Source organism: Lupinus angustifolius, unplaced genomic scaffold (genome assembly GCF_001865875.1).
Source record: "Lupinus angustifolius cultivar Tanjil unplaced genomic scaffold, LupAngTanjil_v1.0 Scaffold_233_4, whole genome shotgun sequence".
Classification (NCBI taxonomy): Eukaryota; Viridiplantae; Streptophyta; class Magnoliopsida; order Fabales; family Fabaceae; genus Lupinus; species Lupinus angustifolius.
Window position 1 is genome coordinate 1,986 of NW_017727103.1, and position 25,068 is coordinate 27,053.

Here is a 25,068-nt window from a genome sequence, read left to right on the forward strand (position 1 = left end):
CCAATGACCCAAAATACCTCTAGTTTAATATTTTTGATATTTTAACTTTTTTTATTTTGTTTTAAATCTTTTAATGTTTTAAATACTTAATATACATTTGTATTTTATTTTCCAATTATATGCTTATTTATTACTTCTCTTTTTCACTTTGCATTTTTCCATTTATTTTTAATGTAATTTTTAAATGTAGATTAAATGAAGTTATTTTAGTTAATTTATATTCAAGATTTGATCATTGACTTCTAAAACTAAATTTGTACCTTTAAAGTTATGGAGCAAAATGAATACTTAGTAAAACAGTCAATGTTTTATCAAAGAGAAAAAATGTACCTACTAAAAATATAAGAGTTTTATATATTGTCATTATATTATCTAACATTTATATTAAATTATAATTGATTCTTCAAAAAATAATAGAAATAAATGGCGAATTATTTAGTGTTTAGATGTAAATCATTATGGTAATATAATACTGCATACATTACAAAACCCTTTATCAAAACTATGGGCTAATTCCTTAATGGTGTTCTTATTTTCTGGTTTTTTCTTTTCTATTAAAGGCATGACAAAAGAGGAGAAAGAAACCATTAACAAGGAGAAAGTGTCATTCTCCTTCTTTTTCTTTGTTTTCTCCAGCCTTTTTTTTCATCACTCCCTCCTTACTCTACCCATATATCTTATAATCTAGAGATCGAAAACGATGATGAAGAACAAAAGCCATCAATCCCCAACATTATTTACTACTAACACTACTAGTAGTAGAGGTGCTAGCACTAGCAGGAATGCTTCTCGTAATAACAATGGTCCCAATTACATTAGGCAATTAAACAAGCACTCAAATAACATTTCCAAACCCATCACAAAAAACCTCTCCATTAGCATCAGCCCCAAAAACCATGCATATAGTTACAATGAAATGCTCAGTCAACTAAAACCACCTCTACCCCCACCAGTGTACAAAATTTCCAAGAGTGAGTTCAAGGGTTTTGTCCAAAAAGTCACTGGTTGCACCCCAAAAATCACTGCACCCCCTCCACCTATCAGAAAAACAAAGCCACCAAGCATTCGCCTTCAAAACATTCGCCCCCCACCCCTGATGCTGATGCCGCCGCCACTAAACACCACCATCGCCGATCACAGAAACTATATGATCAACTTCAACCCCATGAACCCTATTAACACCATCAACCACTTTAACCCTACCAACACCAACCCCATGAATCCTATCAACAACATAGACAACGTCGTTGCTCCACCGCAAACCTTGCCTCCTCTGCCATCATTTTCCTCTGAGAGCTTAGGTGTTGACTCTCCTATCACCTCATACTTGCGGTTTCTCAACGACTCGGTGTTGTCTTCACCGATCCCATTGTTGTCCCCAAGCATTCTTTTTTCGCCTGACGTAAACAAAGTAGGGTTTCAAAATCTTGTTCCAAGCCCTAGATGGAAGGATGTTCAGATCTGAATGTTTTGTTAGTTATATACTTATATGTATATGGCTAATTGCTTTTAGTTAAGTGCTAGGTGCATGGAGGATGTAAGAATTTGTATTTGCTTCTAATCATTATGATATATGGGGAGAAAATATGTATGTCTAAGAATTTTTTACATTATCATTATATTATTTACTATTTATTTTTAATTACTATTGTTCTTTTAGATAAAAATAATATTAATTAATAGTAGATAATACACTAAATATTTATAAATTTTTACATTGTCATACTCATGATATATACATATATTAGGGATGATAATTAATCAATACTATCTAATGTTAATTATATAGTTGGATGATGATAAACTTACTATCTGTTACGTTTTAATTATTTGGTCAATCAAGGTTATGGATCATGGTTTCCAAAGATATTTTTTTTATTAATGAAGAGACAATTAAATTATAAATAATATAAAAAAAAATATAAGAATATAATATTTTTATATTTTAAATGTAATTATATGATATTTTTATTATTTATTATAAATATAATTGTATGATATCCTTGCCGATCACTACTCACTAGAGAGGATCATGCTTCCATGCTTCCTGTCTCTTGGACATGTAATTAAACGGTTCTTACAACTCTTTTCATCTGTTCAAATTATGCATTACTACTTTTCGATCGAGCTGTTATTATTAAATTTTATTTTGCAATTGTACGCGGAAAATGTAACTAATATAATCACAATTTTTTTATAACAAAAAAATTGTAGTATACTCAAACCCAATTACAAGAGAGACTAAAATTGAAGGAGAAAAATCTTCAAAAATATAATATACTCGATCAAGAGTGTGTACCATGGGTAAAAAGTGGTTAATTAAAACTTGTTCATCTGGTATTATTTTGAATTTTGGTTGCTTTGTCCAACATATGCATCACTAGTTTTCTGTTAAACATGTTATTATCATAATTTAAAACGTGATTGCGATTAAGTAGAAATTCTAGATGGTTGCCAAAAAAAGTTAACCAATACAGCCAGAATTGTGATCCAAATGTGATAGAGAAACGATAAAATTTATAATACCTCGGTTGAATTCGTAAACTCATTCCAAATTTGTAGCTAAATTGTGTAGAAGTATCTTGCACGTACCTTCTAGTATTTTAGAGGAAGTTAAGTAAATTGTTGTTATTTTTGTAAACAAATTTTCCTAGGCAGAAATTAGTCTCTTAGTATTTATTATGAGTCAGACTCGAACCTTCAATCTCCTTCATTTCAACCATTTCTTTTAACTATCAGACTACTTTGTAACTCATCTTTTTATTTTTAAAATTTGTCATGAGTAAAACTTGAACTCACAGGAATGTCATTTTCTATCATAATACAGTGTAACACTCTACGTATCATTGCTTCTGATTAGTCAAAAAATTATTTATTTATTAATTTTTTAACAAAAATACATATTTCAACCGATACTAAACATTGGCATACATAGTGACACACTATATGGGACATCAGATGTACTCTCAAACTTACAAGCTCTTTCATTCAATTCTTCAAACTGTTCATCCTAACTAGGGATGAAAATGAGACGAAACGAGTTGAACTAGACTCAACTCAATTCAGATCGATGTGAATTTGCTTAAGCTCGAAACTCGACTTAAGTTCGATACAAGTTATTTTTTAGCTTGAGTTTAGCTCCGTTAAAGTTCACGAACTGTTCAGCTCCGCTCGAATTAGTTCATTTAGATAACTGAAATAATTAATTCACTTTTAAAAAAATATTGCACAAAGTTATATATATATAACAACAATAAATATAAAAATAATGCAAATTCATTGTATAATAACAATAAACATAAAAAATTAGTGTGTATATATATTTAAATATAATATATAAATATTATTATATAAAAATATGATATATAAATATGATATATTTATATATAATATTGCTAGTTGATAAACCTAACGAGTCGAACTGTGTCCAGCTTAGGGTCGACTCGTTTATGTAACAAACTCAATTTTCAACTCAAGTTTGATTCATTTTATTTATAAACCAAGTTTGTCAAGATAAATAACAAGTCGAGTTTCAAATGAATATCGAGTTTGTTCAGCTCATTGTCAGCCCTAATCGTAACGATCAGACTACTTTATAACTCTCCTTATTTTTATCAATTATCCACATAGTTCTATAATGTTCTAATTAAAGAGGGTGTCATTTGTTTTGTTTACACCAAACAAATCAAATTAAACTTCTTCAATAAAAAATGAGTATTATTTTTTTAATAAATCAATTTTCAACAAAATCACTTGATAAATTTAATTTATGTAATTAGTAATGATATCATTTTATAACAGAATGAATGTTAATACATTATTGATTAATTCTCGAATCAAAACTCTCATCAAAAGATCATTTTATCCTAATCTAAATGTAAAAATGTTTCGAAGTTTTAAAGTACCCACTCTGAAAGATAAAGCTTATATTTTGTTGAGTGATTTGTATGCAAAAACAAGTGCCTGATTTGATTTGGAGGATAAAAAAACTGCTTCACAATTTGCTTGTCGTTACTAGAAAAATGTAGCACCGTAAATGAGATGGTTTGGTGGTAAAGGTAACTCTCAAAAGAATAAAACATATTTATTGCTCTTTCACCATATTTATTTGTTCTTGTTTGATCGTAACAACCAGAATTATAATATCACTGAAGAGGGATTTGAAGATTAGTATCAATCACTTCTCCATGTGCATTGCATACAAATAGTGCTCAAGATCAACAAAAGCAAACCTAAAGAGAATGAAGTAGACAATCCTCACAAAACACATTAAATTCCACCTAGGGCTAAACAAAGATTTCAAGGATTACAACCTCTAATCTGAGACTAATCAGCATATCAAGTTTGCTAAAGAGAATAAAACTGTAATACTCCAATTGCTTATGACAGAAATTTCAGTGTCATTAAGAACATAGGCAAACCAGAAACAAGTACAAAGGGAAGGACAAACTAAAAGAGCCCAGAATCATAACAGAGACCTTGAATGCCTAAAATCTCAGTAGCATCGAGATTACCAATCAGTACCTTCTCTTTTTAAAAACATTATAGAGGACAAGTTCAATAACTAATTAGCAGTAAAATATGTTTACTACTGTTCATCATCGCGCTTAACTGCTGCTTCTTTGATTTCATCTGTACCATCATCCTAAAAAAAACACCAAAATAGAGACCAAAATCAATAAATAGGCCTTGTGAAGATAAATAACCAAGAGATAAGGCACAAAAAACCAATTAAACTAAGATAGACAGCCAGTATAAAAAAAAAATTACATGCAGTAGTAAGTTGCTAAATCATTTATTGAATTTCACATTACATATGATATCATTGTTAACAAAGCAAACTCAAAGCAATACCTGCATGTCAGAGGTCCAAAGGGTGAGGTTATCACGCAGTAGTTGCATGATCAAAGTGCTATCCTTATATGATTCTTCACCCAGAGTATCCAATTCAGCAATAGCCTCATCAAAAGCCTAGAGAATATTAATAGTTAATGAGTAAATAATGTACCACATATGATCTTGCAAACTTACAACATAAAGGAAAAACATGATACATTCTTATTCAACCAGCTATAATAATAGAGTAGTTGCACTTAACATTCTCCCAATTCAAGACCAATAAAAGATGACTAATTCACCACATTCAGCCATATTCTTGTTTTTCTTGTATGATTGAATCAAAAATCAAACAATTCAATGGAAATCGCAGTTAATCGAATGAAACTAAAAGCAGTATAGATACTCAGTTTTCTGTAAGACAAACCTGTTTTGCAAGGTTGCAAGCGCGATCAGGAGAGTTAAGAATCTCATAGTAAAACACAGAGAAGTTAAGAGCGAGACCCAGCCTAATCGGATGAGTTGGAGGAAGCTCGCCGTTCGCAATATCCTGGTCCAAAAATCAAATCAAAACATAAGAAATCAACATAATCACGATATTAACTCTAAATCATTCCAATCTAGTCGAACCAATAGTGATATAAATGAAAAAATCACAAATCCGGCTAATAAACGGAACAGATCTGAATACCTGAGCGGCTTTGTAAGCGTTGAGAGTGTTCTCAGCAGCGTCCTTGCGTTCAGTGCCGGTCTTGAACTCGGCGAGGTAGCGGTGGTAATCTCCCTTCATCTTGAGGTAAAACACCTTGGAGTCACCGGAGGCGGCGGAGGGGATGAGGCGAGAGTCAAGGAGTTTGAGAATACCGTCGCAGATGTTGGAGAGCTCGTCCTCGATCTTAGATCTATAGTCTCGGATGACGACGACATGGTCTTCGTTGCCTCGGCTCTCCTCCTTCTGCTCGATGGAGGAGATGATGCGCCACGAGGCACGGCGAGCGCCGATGACGTTTTTGTAGGCAACGGAGAGAAGGTTTCGCTCTTCGACGGTGAGTTCCTCGTTATCAGCGGCGGCGGCGGAGACCTTCTCCATGAAGTCGACCATTTCCTCGTAGCGCTCGGCCTGTTCCGCCAGTTTCGCCAAGTAGACGAACTCTTCGCGGGAGGAAGGAGCGGTAGCCATTACGAGAGAGATCTGGTTAGGGATTGAAGGAATGGAAGAGGAGAAAGAGAAAAGATAGAGAGAGAAAGTGAGAAGCAACAAGGAGAAAGGGAATGGAAGAAATAGAGAGAGACTATTTTTGTTTGAAAGTGTTGGGTGCTTTTTTTATGCCACCGATGATTACGTTCAATGGGGTACCTTATTTTTAGAGACGCCATATCTACCCTTCAATCTCATTCACAATTAGTTTTTTCTTTTTTTCTTTTGACTGTATTTTTTCTTCCCTTTTGTGCTTAGAGATGATAAAATGGGCATTGTCCGCGGATGCGCCCACTAGCTTGCATTTTTTGTGAGTGTGGTATAATTTTTTTGTCCATTTACCCATTTTGTCCGTCAAATTTGTTGGCATTTTCGTTGGGTAAGCGGGCGGCCCATAAATATAATTTAGGAAAAAAGTAAGAAAATTTAGATTAGTTATGATGTAATGTGATTTTTAATCCCTAGAAAATTTGTAATCTAATGTAATTTGTTAAATTTTATATAAAATATCAAAAATTTGTTAATTTTTTATCTTCAACTACTTTATTTAATTTAATTTCCTTTATTATATGAATTTTTTATTTTTTTAATTATTCAACTATGTCCACGGGCCGCTCACAAGCCTATTAACCTGTTTTAAAATGGACAGGACAGTAAATTTTGTCCGTTAACCAATGCGGGCATGCCCACGCCCGCTTAAATTTTTGCGGGTGTGGAGTAAACAGGCCGAACGACCCATTTTGCCATCTCTATTTGTGCTGACGTGACGTCTTTTATTGGAGGAGCTGGGGAGATTTGGTTGAATTTGTTAAAAGTTTAATATAATAAATTTATTTCCTTTAAAAGTTATATTAACCTTTTCTAAAAAGAGGGATTAGTATAATTTAATTTATCATTTGAATAACATTATAGTTTTTATTATAAAAATGGGTTAATTATTCCCCTCTCCCGAATTATAAGTCAAATTTTAAAAATATTTATACTATTTAAATAGTATTAAATAATATGAAGTATATTTTTTTATAATCATATTATATATTTATTGTTATGTACATCTTCTAATAAAAATTTCACTTTCACAAATATATGTAAATTAATATATGCGCACAATTTATAAATATCTTATATCTAGGTATAAGTAAGGATGAGTAGGATCATCCTTATTGTTCATCTAGTATGGTTTGATTATTATCAGAACAGAATATTTGTTGGTTTTGGAGTTTTTAATAATTTTTGGGCCGAAGTAAAAATGATGAGGTCAAAAGTGCATCTATGATGATTTGACCATATCCATTGGGAGGCTCTAAGCCCATAAACCATATAAAGGAACAGCGTATAACGGTCTTATGTTAGAAATTACCCAGGCCATAAACCCATACACATTATAGGATCAAAATCAATATGGCGGAAAAAAAGTTGCCCACCTCACTAGATCTTAAAGTATCGGTCAAGAGTTTTATTTTGATGTGCGACACTTGTTAATATAATCACGCACCCGAAGAGGAATTATGGGTGAAAGAATATGATTGGTTATATAAAAATATATTAAACTCAGCTAGGAAGTAATATGCATATGCTGAACCTGGTTAAAAAATCAGATTACTCAAGGGTGACCATTAGAGAATTAGTGTTTTGTTTTGTTGGTGGAATAAACAATTGTACAAGAGGCATCTATTTTGACAAACCCCACTGAAACTGACTCTAGCTTTTTATGATGATTTGACAGATTTACAATATCTGATTTTTCAAAAATTTCATCTCAAACATACTTCAACTTGTCCCTCAGAATTATCATCCGCAAGAAATAAGGTTCACAGTATCACATATGCAAGATATTAGAAAACGAGTTAGTGCAACTTAAAATAACCCACACCAGAGTAGAAGTACAAGAGAAAAAAAATGTTTCATCACCATAGACTCAAGTAGTCAAAGCAATTGAAACCTTTTCGTTTCATTTATTCATATATGGTCTCAGTCTTTCACAGCTCAAACACATTACTAGGCAGTATATAGATACAAACATAGTACACATCATAAGCTAGTGACTAAAGTGGTCTGATTCTACATGCAGCTTATCCTAAAATGAGTTTATACTAATAATGTAAAATCGGATGAACCATATATAAATGGTATCATACACCGTAACCCGTAACAAGTACCATGTAACTATGACCTCCAGCTCCATGTCCATGTGTAAGTAAGAAGAAAGCTCCCAACATCCTTAAAATGCATAAAGAAAAAGAATAAAGATATTTATGTTGGTTTTGAAAGCCAACATGTTTACAGTCCTGTAGAACCAAGAGTCTGCTGCGATCTGATCCTAGTCCTCCTGAGACGTTCAGCGATGATGAAAGCAAGCTCAAGAGCTTGGGAAGCATTGAGCCTGGGGTCACAGTGTGTGTGGTAACGTGAGCCTAGGTCATCAAACGTGACTGTCCTTGACCCACCAACGCACTCGGTCACATTCTGACCTGTCATCTCTAGGTGAACACCTCCTGGGTGGCTTCCCTCTTGTTCATGCACATCGAAGAATGCTGTAACCTCAGCCTGTTCAATTCAGTAAGTGGCATCAATAATCATAACCAGTGTGAACATTTTATCCCAAGAAGTTTACAAAGTTTTAATTTACCAATATAAAAAGCAACAAAGTTGTATGACATTATTGATATGTTTCTTTCTTTAAATTGCAAGAATAAAGATGCACAAGCATATGGGCCCCAAAAGTGTCCACTCTGACCTACTCTTAAAGAAATGCAACCAAATCCAACAATGACATTTCTTACTAAACAAAGAACCAAGTAATGATTTCAATACTTCACAAACACACCTACTTCTACACCCAACCCCTTTTCCACCTACCACTCCAGATTCTAAGTATGATATAGCCTACCATTAAAGACCAATTCAAAAGTCATTGAAAATAAAAATTTAAAAAAGACATGTTCTTCTTCATCCTCCAACGTTTATGAGCTTATGACTAGCAGCAGAATCAAATTTATCTTGTTTTATACTAAGGAAGACGAGAATAGAGTTAGAAGAATTATATACCCTGATGGCATCGAAGGGGCGCGTTTTGAGACCACATGGAGCCTTGATGGTGTTTCCATGCATAGGATCACTGACCCATGTGACAATTTGCCCTGCTCCACGCACTGCCCTGATTAGATTTGGAAGCTTAACTCTCATCTTTTCAGCTCCCATCCTTGTAATTATAGTTATTCTCCCTGCTTTGTTTTGGGGATTTAAAATCTCAATGAGTTTAACAAGCTCATTTGGATCCATCTTATCACTTACCTGCCAATGTATCAAAAACATATTTCAATAAGGCAATTAAGCGAATAAAAGAATGTAAAACAAACAATTCTAATCTTCTAATATACTTGCTCAAGCTTGTTTGTAATATTAAACAAAGATAGTGCAATTGGTTGATAAGAATCAAGTTCGAACCTTAATTCCAAGGGGATTAGCCACTCCTCTTAGAAACTCAACATGTGCACCATCCAGCTGCCTGGTCCGCTCACCAACCCAAATCATATGGGCAGAGCAGTCATAGTAGCGTCCGGATGTTGAGTCCAATCTAGTGAGTGATTGCTCATATGGCAATAATAAGCATTCATGAGAAGTCCAAAATTCAGTTGTTTTCATTATGGGATGGTCCACCTTGAGTCCAGCAGCATCCATGAAACCAAGGGCCTCATCAACTCGGTGAGCAAGCTCTTTGTACCTGCCAGGCCAACAACAGAGTTAATTTACCTCATGCTACACATACACATAAAAGAGTAAAAAGTTAGGAACTCGTAGATAGATACTATATATGTATAAGTATAACTATCATTATTCACACAAAAATCGTGTTGATTTAACATAGAGCCGTGTTATTTGTAAAACAAAGATGAAAAACCTTTTAACAACTTCACTTTTACATGAGAATAAGGCTTGGTTGTTGTTTACTATTATATGAAGTTGTAGAAATAGATATACATATTTTTTTAATAAGAGTCAATGCACAAGGGGTCACCTAATGGATTATGGTGGTTTTCGTTTAACATATTGAGACAAAAATGAATTGGACAAGTTGTACTGTTAAACATAAGGCAATTTGAGGTAAGAAAAAGCAAAGTGAAGGTTAAACATGGAAATATATACCTGTCTCCCTGCTCGCTGTGGTCGGTGAAGTCCAAATTCCAATCAATAACCCTCTGCATAGCTGCATACCCTCCTGTGGCAAAAGACCTCAACAGATTCAGAGTGGCTGCCGCTTGACAATAAGCTCTAATCATCCTCTGAGGATCAGGAGTTCTAGACTTCTCATCAAAAGCATCTCCATTAATGTTATCTCCTCTGTAACTCGGCAGCTTCACCCCGTTCTTCTCCTCAAACCCATCGGATCTCGGCTTCGCAAACTGACCTGCCATTCTTCCCACCTAAACAATAAATTCCAAACATAAAAATGTTAATCACACATCACTTTTATGCACATTTATGTCCCACAGCCAAAACCTCGTACTTATGTCACAGAAACTAGCCTACTGAGCTGATTCTAGGATTTCTATTGCTATTATTATGGTGTCAAAAGCTATCTATGTAAATTGGTCGGATTGATAATTAACTTGATTTACATGTTTATGGTTATGACACAATTATTGAAAATTTGAAATGAAACGATTTGGATGGATTAAGGGTACCTTAACAACAGGCACTTGGCCACCGAACATCAAGACAACACCCATCTGGAGAATGACTCTGAAGGTATCACGAATGTTAATGGCATTGAACTCCTTGAAGCTCTCAGCACAATCTCCACCTTGTAGCAAAAACGCATTTCCCAAAGCAGCCTCTCCGATACGCTCCTCCAAAGTCCTCGCCTCGCCAGCGAAGACGATTGGAGGGAACTCATCCAGGGTCCGGAGGACCGATTCAAGGTCCTCCTGACTCGGGTATTCGGGCAGCTGGAGCGCCTTCTTGGATTTCCAGCTGTCCACAGCCCAGTTCCCCAAAACCACATTTCTATTGGCAACGGGGAACGATGGGTTGAGGGGCTTTTCAGAAACAATGTTGTTCTTGGCGGGCTCGGCAGCGTGGACGGCTAGAATATAAGGCTTGGGCCCGGGCCTGGTGAGGAAGGAAGAGGAAGATGATTGGTTGAGTTTGGTGGGAATAAGAGAGTTAGCGGTGGAGATTGCCATTATTGAAGTATTTTATTGTTGGGTTTGAAATGCGGCAATCTCAGTGTGAGGGGTGGCTGAAGAGGGTGAGAGAAATCTCGCGAGGGTTTTATAGGGAAACATTTATGAAGAGAGTTTAGGCCTACGTTGTTTGTTTGGTAGAGTCGTCATGGGGTAGGTAGTTGGAGGAGGCGGGGTGTTTTCGTCAATGGCAAATACTAACAAGTCAAACATCTTGCTTTGTATCCTATATCATAAGGGCAAGTAATCTCAAATAATATATGTTACTATAAGGAGGAATAAAGTATATCTTTATATAGGTAATAAATTATCTTTTTAAATTCCTAAAATTATAACATGAATATTTTTTTATTTTTAAAAATATTTTTGTAGAAAGAAATTAAATATAATATATATTATAATTTTATTAATTTTAGAATATAATTATCTTCTAGTTTAAGAATATACTTTATTCTCATTCCAATTTTATCATTTCATTTATAATAATAAGTTAATAATATGCAAAAGTGAAAACAAGACATTTGAATACTTGTGTTTTTCTACCATTGCCATTTATTTTGGCAGCGCGGCGTGCATTTTACCCGAAATAAGCCAAGCAGCCTTTTTTTACTTTATTTCATTTATTTATAATTTTTATTTTGATTTTCCTTAACTTGTTTTTCTATTGTGGAGACTAGAGAGTGATAGAATGCTTTAAATTCTAATTAAGGGCTATAAGAAAGTCAGGTTTTGCAAGATTCTGTTATATAAACATGTTCGAGGGTTTTAATTTAGTCCGGACTTGTTGAGACTCATTTTTTTTTACTTGCCTAATTTTGTATCAGATTATTTCCTCCACACCACTCTTTTATATTTCTTAATATTAATTATATTCATGATGTATCACTTATGTATTATTAGTGCAAAATTTAAAACAATCAGTGCATCATTCAATATTAATTTAGATAATTTTTTTAAAAAATCAATGATAATTAAATATTAATAATAGATTATTTAATGATATTGTATCAAATCCATACATTGTTCATACGTACATAATTCATCTAAAAGTAATATAAACTATATCAATAATAATTAAAAATTATAATATTGTTAAACGTTTTATATTGATACAATCAGTGATATTAAACCGGACTAGACTGATCCGTTTGACTGGAAAACCGACAAACAGAACCCTAGCTGGTATGGCACAGCCTTTGGATCGGATGAGCATCAGAATCGGTCAAACCTAATGGTTTTGGATGAAACTGGAGAACCGGTCAAGTAACTACTGAACCGTCTAGTTCATGCAAAAAAACATTTTTTTACAGATCTGACCAAAACGATGACGTTTTGCCACGTAGATTATCCATAGAAAAAGGCTATAGCCTTTCACACATTTCTTCCTCAAAAATCATCTTCCTTCTTCCTTCTTCGTCTCACAAATCCATCCATCTTCGAGTCTCCATTATGTATTCATACACATCTTCATCATTTCATAGATCCATCCTACGTCACTTCAATTCAATGTTTCTAAGTCATTTTCGCAGAGACCATACAAGAGAGAAGTAGCACTTATTCAACCTTAACAATAAGGTTAACAATGGAATGAGTATTTTTTGAAAGAGTTAATTAGAGAAAGGTTGGGAAAGAGAGAAGTAGAATAGAATATGAAAGGTTGGCATACCGTACATAAATAAAACTCGACAGATTATAGGGAAATGAAAATATAAAATAAAATAGGAAGAGTTAAAACATTAAAGTACTGTTTTCTACATTCTTTGATAAAAAGAAAACTTATAATATGTTTAGAAACAATTAATTTATATTGGAGAAACATTGTAATTCTTTCTTAATTTTAAATTTATCATATATTTTGTAAATTGAGTTGTTTGTGTATGGAAATTCTTAATAGATAATTAACATGAATTATAAAATTGAGTATATACATATATATTAGAAAAAAATTGTTACATGATTACATATATAAGTATAAGCATATATGTTCAGTTTAAATTTAACCAATATATCGTTTAATTACTGAACCACTAAACTAATAATCTAGTACCCTGATCGGTTTAATAATGGGTCTCGTTCGGTTTTAATAACATTGGATGCACTAGTCAAGGATAAAGTTATTTTAGTGTGGTACACTTTACAATTTACTATATGAATATAGATTGAATTTAACCTTGTTTATTGACTGCTTATAATAAATTTAAAATTAAACACTCGTTTTTGTTTTAGTACACATCAAATAAGTCTCTACTAATTTTAAATTATTATTTCAGTTTCTATCTTTTCTGAATTTTAATCATGTTAATGGATTTGATAACTTGCAATTATTAATGGTGAAAGAATGCGTGACATCACATGTTTGATATAGATGACATTTGGCGAGAATAAGTGGCGTGACATGTTTGATGCGGATGGGGATCTGTTATCCCCAACCATGTTCCTGACCAAACACAATGAAACAAAACTAATAAAGTTATGACTAATTAATTTTTTTAACTGACCTGATATAATATGATTGGTTTGGGACAACAAATTCTTGTCCGTTTGATGGGGCACGTACCACTTTTATGTAATAGTTAAAAATTATTTAAGTTAAAATTAGAATTATTGAATATTTTTTTGACCAATCACACTATAATGGGATCCAAACCCGTGAGTGTCCGAAGATAATACTTGCAATGCGTTGGGTTGGGTTTGTATTTTTGGACTCGTAGATATTGAGACCTGAGATTTTAAGATCATTGTTGGATAAATTTAGGTTATCCAGACCCATTATTCCTTCCTAAATATATATATATATTAGCATAATTGTAATATCCATAATTTAATGTTCTAGTTTTATAATCCATAATTGTAATATTGTTAAACAATAATGTTATATTGTTAAGTAATGTGATATGATGTTGTTAATTCATATGAATAATCTAATGTTATGTTTATTAAATAGTTCTTACTAAACCAATTTTACGTTGAAGTAGTGACTTTGTTTTTTTTTATTTATGATTGTTTGAGTGAAATTAGTTGTATTTAATAGTCTATTTAAATTGTGGTTAAAACTTTAAATTATGTTTTATAATTTTTTTCCTTTGATAATTGCTTAAATAACATATAAAATAGTATAAAACAAACACATAATTACATAAATTAGTCACATTATTTTTAATTTGACATTTAGATGGTGGAAAATTTTACCAACTCAAACTCTCTCCTTATTTACTATATCTCTCTAATCCTTTATTCTCTTGTTTCAAACCCCACCAAAATAATAATCACTTTTTTATACCCAAAACCAAAAACAACTTTTCCCCCATGAAAAAAAAACACTTTACCCCTAAATCAATGCATAACTCACCTTCATTTTTTATATCTTTTTTTCAAAGTTTCAACCTTTCATCCAATTCCTTCAACCCCATCTAAATTCCTCGATGCCCATCATGTATTGCAAGACGCGTAGCAGTTCTTCATCTCCATGGTGAAAGAACGCGATTTTGCAAAGAATGGTGAAGGATGGAATTGATCACGCCGAGGAAGAAGATGAACAGTAAAAGTTTGGCAAAAACTGAAGAAAGTGAAAATAAACCTCTGTGTAATCTTTATTGAAACTCAACTTATAATTTACAATGAAAAATCTTAACTAATTAAACTAACAATAACTGCTAAAATTGTTTTTCCCGCCAAAATCAGTTGCAACATTTTGGAGCTGTTTGATTTTTTCCTTGGGCTTGTCTTGTATGTTGATAAGACACTTCTTCAATGGATGGAGTGGTGATTTAGCGACAGTTTGACTCAGAGTTGTGGAGCCCACATGCTACACGAGCTACTGAGAGAAGTGTTTTTTTAGAAATGGAGCTTTAGGGGACACATGGCCTCACAAGAAGAGGGTTGTTGTGTGTGCTGGAATATACCGTAGCCGGAGACACATCACTAATGCTTCATTTGGTAGCACAAAAGAAACAGAGAAATAGTTTAGAAAGAGAATGTGGAGAGAAAAAGAAGAAATAAAGTAAATTTTTGTACTTAAGAAAATGAAGAGAATTTTTTTCTTTAATTTTTTGTTTGGTTGGATTGAGTGAGAGGAAATTGTAAAGATACCCTAGTTTTCTTCCAAGATGACCTCAAACAAAATTGTGGGGTTCATTGAATTTTTGTTTATGGTAACGATTTGCAGATTTAATTTTATTTTTATACTTTAATCATTTTATGGGGTTTGATTATTTAATATTTATTTTAAAAAGTGGTTAGTTTGATTGGAAAAGAAGTCATTAAGCTCTGACAAGTGGTAGTTGTGATTATTATTATTTTCGTTTTTTATTAGTGCAAACAAGTTTCACCCAAGGTTCCTGCCTGCAATTATCTAGTGGCACAATAATCTACATGCTTTGATTCTCCTAATGCACATCCAAGCTTGGATTTTGTGTTTTGTTGATTGTGTTTTTTTATGTGTTTCACAAATGTAGAAAATACAAAACAAAAACTAAAAACTAATATGAAATTACGAAAATTTTGAGACACTAAAATGAATGTATTTATGAAATCCATTAACAAAGCATGTTAATGGATGGACTAATGACTATCACTATTTTGAAAAGTGATGACTAAAATGGTAATTAAATTTATTAAAGACTAATTTAATATGCATAGAAAATATGAAAGACTCAAATGGATGTATTTGACTCGTAAATCATATTAAGAAAAAAACCATCAATGCACATTTTAGTCCTTAAATTTTTTACGAGTGGCAATTCGACCCCAAATAAAAGAATTATACTAATATTCAAATATCAAAACTATAAGTCAAAATAGTAATTATAAAATGGCAAAAAAAACTAATTTGATTAATAATTAATATTTTGTGATCATTTTAGGCTTTTTAAATTTTCATAGACAAAATTAGTATGTGCAAAATTTTCGAGGAACTAAAATAAGAATATATATGATCTTTTTATGTTAGTATAATAAACAATAATGTTACATTTTTTACCATTCCTTCTAATTTAATATATTTTTACCAAAAATATCCTTAAAAATGTTACCTTATTTCAAGGTAACATTATTATATTTTATTCGTCACCCTTAAAAAATGAAACATTTTTCCTTATATTTAAATCTATAATCTTTTAAAACATTAACTAATTAGATTTACAATGTACAATAGTATTTTTAACATATTATGGATATTATTAAACTGCTGTTGGCCAATAACTTAGTTAAGGTATTGAATTAACGAGTTAGAGATTGGACCAATAGATTAATGGTTGGAGTGATTAATAAAAAAACTAAAATATTAAGAAGATTTACAAATATTATTTAATAACTTTATACTCCAAATATAAAATATTAACGCACCTAATTAAACAACTAATAAAGAAGGTCTTACTACTACAAATATTATCATTGATCAACATATGTTTTATACTTTGCAATAAAAGTGCAAAAAAACAATTTTAAAATTGAATTAAATAATTAAGGTTTTGGGAGAAATTAAGTTAACATAACTAAATAAGTTAAAATGAATGGATGATTAAATTATAACTATCTGAATTGTCATTTTCTTATGTAATGTACTTTGTAATATTAGGTATATAATATGTTGTAATCATTATAATAATGTTAAATTTTATGCATTTTTCAACTTTTAATGCAAATAATTTTTTGGAAATGTAAAATTTGAATTGATGAATAATAACTGGATAAAAAATCAAATTTATAGACATGAGTGTAAAACTGTAAACTGTGTAATGAAGAAAATTGTTTTGAGTTTTACAAGCATAATCAGATAATATAATGTTGATATATTATAGTTTTTTGAGTATGGTGAGTCTTAACTGTCATAATCAGCCTCTTCAAACTAGTAAAACCCAAACACACCAACATTGTATTATCATTTCACTTTTAAAATTAACTTTAGATTTTTCTATCTTATATCTCATTAATAACTACAACAAGCTTTCAAATGTTCTTTTATTTTTTCTATCAATGTATCATTACTATTCCACGTGTTTTCCAATTTCTATTTTCTCTCTTCATTACCCTAGGAAAAATACTTTTGACTCACTCTAAAAACATCTAATGATATACTTACTGAAATTTTATGTATACTCATGATATCAGAAAAATAAGAATGTCAGTCGACAGACACGGAATGTCGGTCGACATGCTAGTCACAATAATTAAGCTTTATCAAACTCTTAGACACAAACATTACATCATAATTTTCGTTTTTTAAAACTTAATACCATTTTAAAGATGTTAATTACTTAGCATTTCAAATATTATAATTTAATTAGATTAATAGTTATAAATATAATTTTTTATTTGGTTATTGTTAATAAGCTAAATATTTTCATTACAGACCTATATTTGCTATTGAATTGAAATTTTAAGCTAAATTGAATGATATTTAACAAAATTACACATTTGTATCTATTTTAAATTATAAATTGCATGAAATAAATGAAAACATGAAAATAAATAAAAAATGTGTTTTTATCAAATCAATAAAAAATCATGTTTATTGTAGAGATAATAAAAGACAATTGAATTAGAGTGTAATATATACGTACTGTTAATTAAAAATTTAATGATCATAATATCTTGTACCCATGTGTTACTTTATTAATAGTCAATAATGATTAATATATAAATGAGAATGTACATTGACAGAGTAACAAAATTCTTACACAATTAGTGTATAAATTATTTTCTCAACAAAAATATCTAGCACATTTTTTAGTATATCTATATTATATATTATATGTATATAAAGTCAAAACATGGTGTAACTACCATTGTGATATAATTTATATATTCCTATTTTTCTCTTTAATATTTTAATTTAAAAAAACATAATCCTATATAACTATCTCAAGCATATTAATTATAAGTTGCATATCCTAATAAAGACAAAAAAATATATAATATAAAGTAAATACAATACAAAAAGTCATTTTAATTTTACAAAATGATATGTATGAAAATTAATTACTTGATACTTTAAAATAAAAACGTGACCAATAAACACTCGACAGACACACAACGTCTTTCCCACACTAGTTATGTATAAAGTCAAAATATATTATAACTATCTATATGACATAATTTCCACTTACCTATTTTCCCTTATAATTAATAATTCTTACAATATTTTTCCATACAATAAAAAATATAAATGAAGGTTAGAGGAAGTTACATCCACTAAATATATCAAACTACCAATGCATTTTTTAATAATATCACAATTCATTTTTATATTTTTATCAAAAAATTATAATATCATATACGAAAAAATGATATAATTCTCTAAAATGAAATATATAAAATTAAATATTTAATACTAAAAAGTAAAAATATGGATTGACGGACATGGACTAACTGCCAACTTGCTAGTATATATAAAGTAAAACATATAAAATTAACAAAAAACGCACTTCAAATGTAAAATGTGACGGAAAACAAGCATAGGAAAAAAAGTCAGTACAACAAATAGCAAAATTATATATTATTATAATAATATAATATTTATTATTATAATATTTTAAGGTAGTGATATATATATATATATATATATATATATATATATATATATATATATATATATGATAAGAATATTCTCTAGGTAAGCAATAAATATTATTTCCCAAATTCAAATATTTGACTATAGTAAAATAAATATGAATATAGTGAGACATTACATTAGTACACCAATGTCTCATTAATAATTTAATGTATTAAAAAGATGAGTTACAGTGCAATCTTTAAATAAAAATAGATGATTATTTTTGGTGAATACTTCGTGCTTATCATTGATTAAAGAAAGAAATCCTTTTTTAAGTTCTGTACTATATATAGGAGTATTAATTAATAACCAAATTAATCTCTGTTTAAATTTGCTTTATGCGCACCCATGGTTTTTTATTATTTTAGTCTGTTGAAGTGAATTTAATACAAAATTAATATATAATATTGCGTAAATTGGGATGAGTATTTAACGGAATATTAAATTATAAAAATATATGTAAAAATTAAATTAAATCTGAACAAATAATAACCTTTTTGTGGACAGCTTCTCTTAGATGATAGTGGTGAAATTTCTTTGCCTTGTAGTATCTTGGCTTAGCATGTTTTTAACTCTTCTTGTATTCCAAGAAAAAAATATAAGCTTGGCATCAATTAAGAAATATAATCTACAATAACAGAAAGACTCGGCTAAGCCGATGATATCTATAGTTTTTTTGCTTCAAGTTGTTGGGACAAATTTCGTGAATACAAATATGCCTGTTATACTGTCATTTTATTATTATTTTATTGATATCTGTGCTTTGCTTATCAGTATTAAGGTCCCTCCTCCTACAAATTTTTTTTCCACATATCCCAAAAAAATTAATATTCTATATTTTAAGTTATTCACATTTCACAAAGTAATAAAAAATATATTATTTTCTATTTTAAGATTTTTCTTAATTAGTTAAATTTTTTTTATTAGATTTAGACACGGAATACAAAATGTTGAAACATATGATCTTTATTCAAACTTAGAGGAGTGAAAAAGAGACCTACCCACAAACAAAAGTTAAAAGGCAATCAAGTTCAAATAGCACATAATAAAAAATTAAATGCAATTTTAAGCATGGTGTCTTTTTTGTTGGATGATATTTATCCTTGTGATAATATATTTTCATACTAAATAATCTTAATAATCTTTTTACTTATAAGAAAGTAACATATATTTCTATTATTAAAATAAAATGTTACCCTATAACATATGTCATTTTAGATATGAGGATTAATATGAAAATTTAATAGGATATATCATTTTTCACCCTATAATTTATTTTAGGTGATTTTGGTCTTTTGGTTTTTTAAGTAGAGAAAAAATATATGTACTAACAATATAAGAGTTCTTTAACTATCAATCTATCATTAGTCATCATTTACTTTTTAAAAAAGTAATACAAATAAATAGTGAATGATATACTAATTATACATAAATTTTTATACTGACAACACATATATGTACACTATTTTAACCGATAGTTCTAAAACTATAGAGGAAGTAAATGTCATCTAGACACATGTTTATTAAAAACATTAAAATATTATTTAAAAATATGAACAATTATTAAAAGAATAAAAATGAAAAACAAATCTAATATTTACAATTTTAAACATTATTTTAATATTTCTTTAACTAAAGCAGAAAACTTCACTTACAACCTAGCCTGTAGATGAATGGTAAGTGTCTTGCTTTTTATAGTTTCAACTATTTTGGATGGAAAGCTCATAATTACTAAATAGAAAAAATACTACAACCCCAATTGACCAAAATAAATAGGGAAAACTAAACTCCTGCATATCTACAAAATTTACATTTAGCCATAAAAATTAGTAAGAAAGTTGCATTTCTAAGTTAGCACTTGCAAAATTTTTTGCAGGTAAGAGTCAAAATAAATATGTTAGTTCAGACTTTATCTTAAATAGATCAAGCCTACATAATATAAATAAGTATGAGTTTGACTTATTTTAATAAACATATTTTTGATTAAACTCGTTGAACTCTAACAATTTAATTACATTTTAATATGCATATCTATATTAAAATTATATATAATAATATCACTTATATTAAAATAATATAATATAAATTTTACTATAATTTAATAGGTTAATATTATGTTTAACAAGTCTTTTGAATTGACTAAAGTATGATGTGTTAAGTTGAATAGATTTTTAAAATGTTTAAGCCTTACTATTTCTCACATGATATATCTTATTATCGGCCAAATAATAAGGCTTTAATAGATGAGATACCTATTTTCAACATTAATTGTAGGGGTGTTGTGTGTTCTTCGGCTTGACTAATATACCTATATGTTCGATCTCAAAATTTCCATCTCAAAGGTTAAAGTGTCCAACTCATCCCACCTACCCACTTCCACTTCTTTTTGTTGAATGTTGCTTCAACAATTCTAAGTTTCTAACATCCTCTCCTACCACCACCTATCCAAGTCAACTTTTATTCAACCATGCGTGTCCCTAAATACTCCCTCACATGATTACTCAACTAATTAATTTTTTATTAACTTTTTAATAGGCCCAACCAACTGATCTTATATAAACTACCAAGGCTCGTGGTTTTGGTAGTTAACGTTGAACTGGTAGGTAGTATTAACGCATGACAATTGTTAATTTTTAAAGGTAGTAAGTACTTAATTTTATCTCTCATTATTAAAATCAAAATAAAATGTTGGAATTGGCAATGTTTAAGAAGTATGGAAGAAAAGGAAGGAGACAAAACAGTTGAAGAAAGGAAGTAGAAGATGATGAATAGTTGGAAAACAGAAATGGAAAAATCTGGTTGTTGATTAATAACCTGAACCTTCTATTTATAGTAAGTTTTAATCAAAGGCCCAATTACACAAACAATAAAAGCCCAACCTATTTTTACATCAAAACTACTGAATTACAATGCATTATGCTTAACACTCTCTCTTAATTCAATAGTATCACTTAGAATTCCTAGCCTTCTTCTCTGTTTTTCAAAACTCTCATTCTTCAAGGGTTTTGTTAAGATGTCAGCTTGTTGCTTCTCTGATGGACATAATTATAGCCTCAGTTTTTATTTCTCCACTTGATCTCTTAAGAAGTGGTACTTTGTGTCTATATGCTTGCTTCGACCATGTGACATTGGGTTCTTAGCCAAACAGATTGCAGACTTATTGTCCATTAACAAAAGCATTGAGTCATCACAGCATACTCCAAGCTCTGTTAGTAGGGATTGTAGCCATAGCCCTTGACAATCACCCAAGCAAGCTGCAATGTATTCAGCTTCACAAGATGAGAGTGCCACCACTTCTTGTTTTTTCGAGCTCCAACTAACTAGAGCCTCACCAAGTTTGAATAGATATCCCGTGGTGCTCTTTCTATCATCTCTGTCTCCACTCTAATATGCATCAGTGTAACCATATACTGGGATTGTTTGTTGCTTTTGTTGACAGGAAACAACACACCAAAGTTAATGCTTCCCTTTAGATATCTAAGAAGTCTCTTAACAACAATCATGTGAGAGTGCCTAGGGTCTTCCATATGTCTACTAACAAGGCCAATTCCATAGGCGATGTCTGGTCTAGAGTTGCATATGTATCTCAGTGACCCTATCATCTGTCTATAGAGTGTTGCATCAACCTTTTGATCATCTGGATTTCCTTTGCATAGCACATTTCCAGTCTGAACTGGTGTGGCAGTTGAGTTGCAGTCAAGCATATCAAGCTTCTTCAACACATTAGTGATATTTTTTTCCTGGTTCATTACTACGCCTTCCTCTGATCTAACAAATTCTATTCCAAGAAAGTATGACAAGGTGCCCAAATTAGACATTTCGAATTCTAATTTCAACTTTGTCTTGATGCCCTCTATTTCATCATATATGCATCATGTTATCAAAAGATTATCTACATACAAGCATATTATGACTGATGCTGTTGTAGGTGAGCTTTTGATGTAGATTCCATGTTCACTTGTGCATCTGATAAGGTCTTGTTTCAGAAGAAATCCATCTATTCTTTTGTTCCATGCCCTGGGGGCTTGTCTCTATCCATAGAGTGCCTTGTGTAACCTATAAACTTTCTACTCTTGTTCTGGAACCTCAAGGCGTAGAAGTTGTGTCACAAATACTTCTCTATCCAATGGACCATTCAGGAATGCTGATTTTACATCCATTTGGCTCAAGCTCCAATTCTTTGAACTTGCAATTGCTATAACTAGTGTGATAGTTTCAATTCTTGCAACTGGTGCAAACACCTCATCAAAGTCTAGACCTGGCTTTTGTAAGAACCCTTTGGCAACTAATCTGGCCTTATACTTGGCCACTAATCCATCTGGTTTGAGCTTCAACTTATAAACCCATTTTACTGCAATTGCTTTCTTTCCTTCGGACAATGAGGTGAGTTCCCAAGTATTGTTCTTCTTTATTGACCTGATCTCCTCCTTCATTGCCTCAGTCCAACACACTTCTTTGGCTGCTTGTTCAAAGGTGATAGGTTCCATCTCAACTAGAAGAGCCATATGAACTAAGTCTCCTTCTGATGTGATTGTTGTATCTTAGAAGACTTCATAGTCTCTCAATCTTGCAGACATGTTTCTTTATCTTTGATGTCTCTCATTTGTTTCTGCATTATCTTCTCTTGTTGTGTTGCTCACAAGAGTCCCTTGGGAGATGCTTATATCCATATGACTTATTTGATTTGAGGGTCTCCCAGGCCTGAGTTTCATCAAACCTGAGATCTCTACTATATGAGATGACATTGGAGTATGGATTGTAGACTTTATATGCCCTAGTAGAATGATATCCTAGGAAAATCAATTTTTCTCCTTTGTCATCCAACTTTCTTCTCTTGTTGTTAGGAATGTGCCTATAGCAGATAACCCCAAACACTTTGAGGTGTCTCACACTTGGCTTCACAATAGACCATGCTTCTTCTGGAGTCACTGTGTAAATCTCTCTGTGGGACATTTGTTCATTATATAGGCTGTTGTAACCACTACTTCACCCTAAAACTTCTTTGGTAATTTCTTTTTTTTAGCATACTTCTTGCCATATTCAAGACAGATCTATTCAGCCTATCTGTTGTTCCATTATGTTGGGGAGTATAGGGAGCAACTATTTCATGAGTGATGCATTCTTTGTCACAATAGCTATGAAAGTCATGAGATACATATTCCCCTCCTCCATCACTCCTTAGCAACTTTAGCTTATTACCATATTGCTTTTCATTATTGCTTTAAAGCTTCTGAATTTGTTGAATACCTCATTCTTTCTCTTCAACAAAAAGATCCAAAGCTTTCTAGTAAAATCATCCTTGAAAGTTACAAAGTAATTGTTTCCTCCAAGGAAATGAACTTCAAGAGGTCCACATACATCAGTATATATTACCTCTAATGGCTTGGTTGTTCTAGGTGATACCTGAGATTTGAAGGAGTTCCTGGACTACTTACTTGTGATTATATGGCTCTTGATACCATTGTTGGAATTGACAATGTTTAAGAGGTATGGAAGAAAAGGAAGGAGAAAAAACAGTTGAAGAAAGGAAGTAGAAGATGATGAATAGTTGGAAAATAGAAATGAAAAAATTTAGTTTTTGATTATTTCAACCAAATACATGCAAACGAGAAATATCTACTTAAACCTTCTATCTATTCTTTTATTTAACCTGAACCTTCTATTTTCTCCCAGACCATGGGAAATCATATCACTCCACATGAAAAAAGTCAAAGAACTGTCCTTTTCTTTGTTAGGCAAACACAAAACAAAAACTAAGGAAGGTTTGCAAAAAGGAAGTTATTCCAATGAGGGCCAACCAAACTATTTTATTATTATATAGATAGGCATCATACATAAGACATAAATGTCTATAGATGAAGCATTATTACTTACAGGAAATTATAGAATGGTATTCAAGACACAATGCAAGCATATAATAGTACAACTTTATTATGGAGATGGAGGCCCAAACATTCCAGCATTTTCTATTCCTTGATAAAAAGTAAACTGAATCTCCTTTAACCCTTCTTCATCATCCCATATATCATCAGAGTCACTTTCCTCTTTGTTATCATCGTCATAGTATTCATCAACCAAAAAATCCCAGCCCAAATACTCAGAGGGTTCTGAGAAGTCATCCCAGCCATTGTTCTCATGATAGTCTACGACATGAGGCCCTAAAACCTTCACATTTGGAAAATCCTTCTCCAGCGAGATGTTCTCAATGTTGACACCCCAGCATCCCCTCAAATCCAAAAGCTCGAGCTTAGGACAGTTCGAAAGAATTTGAAGAAGGCCTTCGGTCTTGACGAGCT

General features: G+C 31.3%; 5 protein-coding genes across 5 annotated transcripts; 1 reads left to right on the top strand and 4 right to left on the bottom strand.

Annotated features, from left to right (window-relative positions):
• The first annotated feature begins 700 nt into the window (after nt 1-700).
• LOC109340698 (VQ motif-containing protein 9-like) lies at nt 701-1,465 on the top strand. Its single transcript, XM_019578416.1, has one exon. It carries the CDS (start codon nt 701-703, stop codon nt 1,463-1,465), a length of 765 nt encoding a protein of 254 aa, XP_019433961.1.
• Nucleotides 1,466-4,357: 2,892 nt separating this feature from the next.
• Nucleotides 4,358-6,134, bottom strand: LOC109340702 (14-3-3-like protein). The gene is made up of 4 exons (XM_019578421.1): nt 5,528-6,134; nt 5,264-5,386; nt 4,855-4,971; nt 4,358-4,645 (listed from the first exon to the last, which is right to left on the bottom strand). The coding sequence occupies exons 1-4, from the start codon at nt 6,014-6,016 to the stop codon at nt 4,589-4,591; spliced, it is 786 nt and encodes a 261-aa protein (XP_019433966.1). The 5' UTR covers nt 6,017-6,134; the 3' UTR covers nt 4,358-4,588.
• Nucleotides 6,135-7,957: 1,823 nt separating this feature from the next.
• Nucleotides 7,958-11,316, bottom strand: LOC109340703 (phospho-2-dehydro-3-deoxyheptonate aldolase 1, chloroplastic-like). Its single transcript, XM_019578422.1, has 5 exons — nt 10,720-11,316; nt 10,181-10,458; nt 9,482-9,758; nt 9,083-9,328; nt 7,958-8,581 (listed from the first exon to the last, which is right to left on the bottom strand). The coding sequence occupies exons 1-5, from the start codon at nt 11,218-11,220 to the stop codon at nt 8,315-8,317; spliced, it is 1,569 nt and encodes a 522-aa protein (XP_019433967.1). The 5' UTR covers nt 11,221-11,316; the 3' UTR covers nt 7,958-8,314.
• A 10,776-nt stretch (nt 11,317-22,092) lies between these two features.
• On the bottom strand, nt 22,093-22,590 carry LOC109340699 (uncharacterized mitochondrial protein AtMg00810-like). Its single transcript, XM_019578418.1, has one exon. The coding sequence runs from the start codon at nt 22,588-22,590 to the stop codon at nt 22,093-22,095; it is 498 nt and encodes a 165-aa protein (XP_019433963.1).
• A 1,951-nt stretch (nt 22,591-24,541) lies between these two features.
• On the bottom strand, nt 24,542-25,063 carry LOC109340700 (F-box protein FBW2-like; the record flags this gene model as incomplete). The annotated part of the gene is made up of 1 exon (XM_019578419.1): nt 24,542-25,063. A coding segment is annotated over one exon (360 nt), but the record flags the coding sequence as incomplete, so codon positions are not given.
• Nucleotides 25,064-25,068: the final 5 nt, after the last annotated feature.

Coding starts and splice junctions, on each gene's coding strand:
- LOC109340698 (XM_019578416.1), top strand. CDS start 701: ATGATGAAGAACAAAAGCCATCAATCCCCAACATTATTTACTACTAAC.
- LOC109340703 (XM_019578422.1), bottom strand. CDS start 11,220: ATGGCAATCTCCACCGCTAACTCTCTTATTCCCACCAAACTCAACCAA. Junction 9,759..10,180: donor CACAGCGAGCAGGGAGACAG/GTATATATTTCC, acceptor TTGGCCTGGCAG/GTACAAAGAGCTTGCTCACC. Junction 8,582..9,082: donor GCCCCTTCGATGCCATCAGG/GTATATAATTCT, acceptor TGAATTGAACAG/GCTGAGGTTACAGCATTCTT.
- LOC109340699 (XM_019578418.1), bottom strand. CDS start 22,590: ATGTCTAATTTGGGCACCTTGTCATACTTTCTTGGAATAGAATTTGTT.
- LOC109340702 (XM_019578421.1), bottom strand. CDS start 6,016: ATGGCTACCGCTCCTTCCTCCCGCGAAGAGTTCGTCTACTTGGCGAAA. Junction 4,972..5,263: donor CTTGCAACCTTGCAAAACAG/GTTTGTCTTACA, acceptor AATATTCTCTAG/GCTTTTGATGAGGCTATTGC. Junction 4,646..4,854: donor TTTGGACCTCTGACATGCAG/GTATTGCTTTGA, acceptor TGTTTTTTTTAG/GATGATGGTACAGATGAAAT.